Genomic DNA, 6,092 nt, shown 5'->3' with positions numbered 1-6,092 from the left:
TACACCCTCCACCCCCTCTTGAATAAAACCGTATAGACAAAAACACCCAATTTTGGTCCCAATTCTTGAATAATAAAATAACTTAAAGAAAACTAAAAATACCATAAGCTTTGTGTTGTTATCTCATGTTTCTGTTGCTTTGTGTGTGAATGAAATATCACATCAGGCATTAATCAACACAGAGCACTATAAACCCACGATAGAGGTGAAAGTAAAGGAAAATATATTAATATTTACAGATATAGAATATTCACATTCATACACATTCCACAAAGCAAAAAAGACCAAAAAAAACAACAACTAAAACAAAATAATATTAATACTCATTATCTTTTATCATCGGTCGAGAGAGTTCAGTAAATCTCAATAAAGACTTTTATTTATTTTTTTTTGTACCAAAATAGGCAGTTAGAGCAGGGATAAATATTATAATATGTCAGATATAGATCCATCTCTGTAATAGATTCTTTGCATCGGTGCTTTACTCTAACAGACAACGGCATTGTCCCCTGGCTAAAACACACACCCAGAGTCATTCAAAGAGTCATGTTCTGTCAACTGACAAATAACACTCAACTACTGGAGACAGTCACGGATTAAACATGGAAAGAATTTCAGTTTAGCCCAACACTCTGTGAGGAAACATTAAAGCTTCTCTTCTCTGCTGGCAGAACATCCATTTTGTATGTCTCTGGTCCTCCAATCAGTTTGGAGGAGACGCCTTGGGGTTGAAGTGGAGATGGGCGTGGGGGGTCGACAAGGTCAAAACAGTGGCTGTGTCACGGAAAGCATCTTGAACGTGATTATCGTCACATTTGAGTTTCATCTGATTCATGACCTCAGCACTCGGTGTGGTAATCATCGACTGTTAGCAAGCAGAAGGTCCCCAAAGATGTCAATTCACTGTGAGATCACGAAAACACCCTTTAAGTTGTAAATTAGGTCAAATTAAATCCTCAATATAACTGTACTAAACAGTAATGCATAGAGCACTGAGGTCACACAGGGAACAAGTTTCATGAGTCTTTTTTGAGTGTTGAGGCTCAAATTTATGAATGTAGCATGAAAACAACCTGTTGGCCAGCGAGCCATGCAGTGGATGAATCGATCAAGACAGAGGCTTTCACCAGCAGTGTACACTTGATGTCTTTAAATGTCTTCAAATACGAGACATAAAGCAAATGAGATAACTAGGAAAACCTACATTAAACTGCTTCTTGACCTGTTTTATGATCAATGACAGAAAAGTGTGAGTGTCACAACACTGAGATGCGATCAGCTTCTGTTGCATAAGATGCTTTTTGGAAACCAGCCCTCATTAGTGCAACTATAGTAAGATGGAAAGCTTTAATAGTGATGCTGATGATTGAGATCATGATGATGCGTTGATGAAGGAGTTGATACACTGTTATGGTCAGAGAGCTCAAATAATGTCACACTGGGGTATTCGTGAGTGGAAGTAGATAGAGATGAAGGTGTGAGACAAAGATGAAAAGGAGGAAAGAAAGGCAGAGAAGCTTTTGGAAAGACTTAAGACACAGCACATCCAGATTTCTGAAACAGAATAGCTGGACCTGTATTCATCACATTTTTGAGTATATGTTTGGTTTGAAATGAAGGATAAAATCAAAAATCCTTGAACTGGATTTGCTCATTGTTTTTGAGCAATTGCACCATGAGTCAGAACAGGTTGTTTAAGCCATTTATTTGCCTTTAATTTGAACATTTAATAGAATTCAGGCTACTTCCATACATTCATTTAGTTGTTTACATTTACTAAGCAAACAGAAAGACTTTGAGCGCACTGATGTTTTTTTTTAATGTACATTTTATCTTTATTTTGTTTTCATGTTTCCTATTGCTCCATCTTAGTTGTTTATCATGAATCTTGGTATTGTTAATTTGTTCTGAAAATTAGGATTTTGTAAAATGGGGCGCATGTGGACTAAATCCTTGTCTTTGATTGTCTATTCCTGATTTTACTTGTGATTAATCAGGTGATTACTTAGACTTATTCCATAAAAATAATAAATAAGTTTTATACTGTTTTAACAGTATGTTTATATAGTGTTTTTTAATATAATGGACAATAAGTCATGAATAAAAAGGGCAGTCAGGACTGTGGATGAGCATTTCAACCTCTGAGCTGGGTACTTCTGCCACACTGCAGGCTACTCAGGGATGATGATCAGGAACAAGTACTGTGAACATATCTTGAACTTTTGTATTAACACTTGTTTTTTGAGAGCATAAGTCCACACAAACATAACAGCTATATATACTTTACTGTGAGGACATAGATGCTGAACTCATGGCAGTCAAAAAATGGGATTTCAACAATTCAATTTATCATGCTTAACTGTCACAATCTTGACTACAGAGTGGGCAGGAGAGTTATAGTTTTGGCCAGGAGGAAGTGCTGCTGGCAATAGTAAAATAAGCTAGCTAACAGTGGCATATCTCTATCAGGCACTGATGTTTTTTAATAACAGCCTGACAAGCTTTAAGTTCTAACACAGTGTTGTAACTAGTGCAATAATTATGACCAAACGGATGGCATGAAGGGATTATTATCATGGAAAAATATTGAAATATATAATTCTGTTGTATGTAGATACGTAAATGCCAGGAGATACTTTTTATTTCTTTATTTTTTCACACTTGGCTGTAGCTGGGAATTAAATGTCTGATAAATCTGTCCTGATATGAAGCCTTCGTTTGATGTAAAAGTTTTACTTTCTCAAATATAACCATCAGAAATATGACAAATACAGGACCAGAGCACAAAATAGTCTCCTCCACCATTATGAGGTTTGTTTTAGACCCGCAAAAAAAGAACAAAGGTAATATGACACTATTTCAGCTATCTAGCTCAGTTTTCTATTCATGTTTTGAAGTTCTGCTTGTTATAATAACTGATAACAAGTGTCTCAGTCCCAAAAATTCTAAATTGATCATTATTAATTATTTTTCATATTACATCTCTAAACAGTAGCTGCTATGTACTTTGACCTTTGATTCTAAAATGCTGGGGAACGTTATTACAATAATTACTCTCACCTCATATCTAAAGGCTGTGGACGGTAAAAAGAGGAAATGAAGAGATGATGGGATGACATATGAGAAAAAAGATGGAAAGAAACAAGAAAGAGAAGCTCTAAACAGAAACTATGCCATGAGAAAACACAAACATGACAGACCGGGAATTAGATCAAGATTTTGTCCCAAAAACATGCTCTTAAAGCTACAGCGTGCAAAAGTCTGCCTTTTGGTGACGATATTATCATTACAAACCCATACATGAATGCATTACCCTTCGTTAATATGAAAACAACAACGACAACAACAATAAGAAGAACAGTAATGAAATAAATCAGATAATGGTACATGTCGCCTTGATTTGAACCACCTCCTTAAACATTAAGGAACTGAGCTGTAGGAAGATCCACCAATAGGCTGCTGGACAGACATGAGCTCCTTCCACTTCAGGATGGAGCAGTCCCAGATAGTCCCAGCCTCGTCAACTTCATGTGCTTGTGTAAATACATGTGTGTAGCAATGCAAGAGAGAGGAAGCAGGCTGATAATAGAAAATTAGACAAGGAGGAAGTGTTGAGAGAGTGATGTGTGCATTAGTATATCGTATGTGTGTGTTAATTCAAAGTCGATCCTTTGTGGGCACCCAGATGTAAGGACCAGACTGCTCCTCGATGATCTGCTTCACCTGCGAGTAAACTTCCTCTAGAGACAAACCCTGGACTATACCTGCAAAGACACATACAGAGAGCAATAAGTGTCCTGTACACATGTCAACAAATTAAGTCGCACATTTAGTAATTGTTTGATGAATACAGTTAACAATGGGACAGCTAAAGAGCAAATGACTTATTTCTATAGTAATGAGACCAAAAAAAAAACAAATGTAACTTTAACCCAGATCACTTTGGTCCTGAAAGTCCTGTTTTAAATCAAAATCAAATCAAACATAACATGAATAACATGAAAATAACCTATAGTAGATTATCCTGTCAAAAACTATAAAGTTTATTAAATATAATGACAATAACAGAGAAAATAGTTCCTCATGAAACTATTATAATCGTAACTTTTAATAATGTTGGGCTGAGCAACTTTTCACACATAATTGTTACCGTTTTTGTTATTATTAGAGATGTGGCGGAAAATATTTGGAAATCTCTGCAATTAACAAAATGGTAGTAATACATACTGGCCAATAGTACTGCTACAATTACTGCTTCTCTTCCCATATCCAACTGTCACATTACTCCAAACATGTATTAGATTGGGTTTCTTTCACAGGCAGCTTTTTTTTGTTAATTCTTAACCAACATCCTATCAACACTGACAGCACTCTATGTTCTTCAAGTACAGCTGTATTTACCAGCTACACTCAGAGTACTTTCCGTTATAAATAGTTAAGATTTTGAAGCCATGTTGCTCTTGTCAACATAATTTCCCTCTCACATACCAATCAAATCTAAAGACAGGACGGGACTTTTGATATAAACACTGTTAACAATGATTGAGAAGAATATTATCCTGGTTATGACAGTGTTTAGAGTAACCTAGTGACAGTAAGATAAGCACTCTGATATTGAGGTCATAATGCTTCCAAAGCAAAAAGAACTGCCCATAGACACAGATACTTAACTTAAATTTGCAAAGCATCAACAGGTACTGCGCGTGAAGTATACATATGTACTTTCACTTGACTAACCGGTGAAGTACTCCGTGAACTCCTGCTCCAGTTTGACAGCTCTGTCAAAGGTCTTCCTCGCCTGCTCCTCAGTCAAACGCTTATTCATCTCTCTGCAGAAAGAAAGAATAACAATAACACTTGGACACATGGAGGGGCAGGGATAACCTAGAACCACAAATCTTCCAACAGGAATGGACATAGTCGCCTTTAAGTTATTTCATAAAATGGAGTGAATTATGACTTAGGTAGAAACCACGTCTACGTTATTCCCAAACCTTATTTAACATGGAAAAATCTCTAAGCAAACTATAGACTTACTGTAAAATATTTTACTGCTGGTTATGTAACTGACAAATATGCGTCATCAACACCTGTGGTGAACGTGTGCTGGCATTATGAGGAAATAAGGCAGGACGTGCCGTTTTTTAGCTGAGGGGACATTTCTTTACCACAGTTGCATAGGTTACAAATTAGATTTAAGAAACCTGTTTAATCAAGACGTCTGTTATACATTTTGGACAAGTAAACTTAACGTGTTTATAAATGTCCTGTGATTCAATTTTTTAATTGATTGATTATAACCTCCAGACATTTACACTTTAATGACAGCGGAAGATCCTCCTGCTTACCGATGACGAACACAAAATATTTAAAAACAGAATGCACCTAGTAGTAAAATTGTATGGTTCAAATACAGAATGCTGTCTTATCTCAGATGGTGGGGTTAATATCTCTGTCACTTACAGAATGTTGTCAACATTGCGTGGTCTAATGAAGATAGCGATGGGATGGAGGCCTGCCATCTGAAGACGTTTGATGGCATTCCCTGATACGTCCAGTATGCAGTGTTTACCCTGCGAGAGACACATGGAGTCGGACAATCAATCATAGACTCCCTTTGTAGTGCTTGTCCTCTCTTCCCACCCATCCTCTTTCCTGTAATCGTCTAGTGTCTCACCTTTTCAGCGACCTCTTTGACAGACTGTATGCTGGTTCCATACAGATGGCTGTTATATTGTCCCGCCTCAATGAACTTGTGTTCCTGAATCTCTCGCTCCATAAACTCTCTGGACGGCATGAAGTGGTAATCTCTGCCGTCCACCTCGTAGTCTCGTCGCGGCCGCGTTGTGTCTGAGGAATACATATTTTAACGAAGATTCAGATAAAATGTCTTCAGGTACAACTCAGCACACACGTTTGCCTGTGACATTAAAAAACCCATCAAAACCACAATCGTACGATAACAGATAAAGTACACACTATGATACTTAGGATCTGATGACTTCAAATTCATTCAATGTGATTCTACATTTGAGCATTTACTTTGATTCACATTTTTCAAAAATAATTCTTTTTAGCTGTAAAGTAAATAT

The 6,092-nt window shown here is 36.8% G+C and overlaps 1 protein-coding gene across 5 annotated transcripts in view; it reads right to left on the bottom strand.

Annotated features, from left to right (window-relative positions):
• Positions 1-311: 311 nt before the first annotated feature.
• LOC142400733 (discs large homolog 1-like protein) overlaps positions 312-6,092 on the bottom strand; it is a 111,763-nt gene continuing 105,982 nt past the window's right edge. For all 5 annotated transcript variants that reach the window (XM_075485905.1, XM_075485907.1, XM_075485908.1 and 2 more), the window contains 4 exons: positions 5,678-5,850; positions 5,464-5,573; positions 4,738-4,829; positions 312-3,764 (listed from right to left, as the gene is read on the bottom strand). In XM_075485905.1, the coding sequence (XP_075342020.1) occupies positions 3,658-3,764; positions 4,738-4,829; positions 5,464-5,573; positions 5,678-5,850 (482 nt within the window). In that variant the 3' untranslated portion in view covers positions 312-3,657. The remainder of the gene's footprint in view (positions 3,765-4,737; positions 4,830-5,463; positions 5,574-5,677; positions 5,851-6,092) is intronic.

The sequence above is a fragment of the Odontesthes bonariensis genome, chromosome 15 (genome assembly GCF_027942865.1).
Source record: "Odontesthes bonariensis isolate fOdoBon6 chromosome 15, fOdoBon6.hap1, whole genome shotgun sequence".
Classification (NCBI taxonomy): domain Eukaryota; kingdom Metazoa; phylum Chordata; class Actinopteri; order Atheriniformes; family Atherinopsidae; genus Odontesthes; species Odontesthes bonariensis.
The sequence above is the reverse complement of the archived record's forward strand: the minus strand, read 5'-3'. Positions and strand labels throughout refer to the sequence as shown.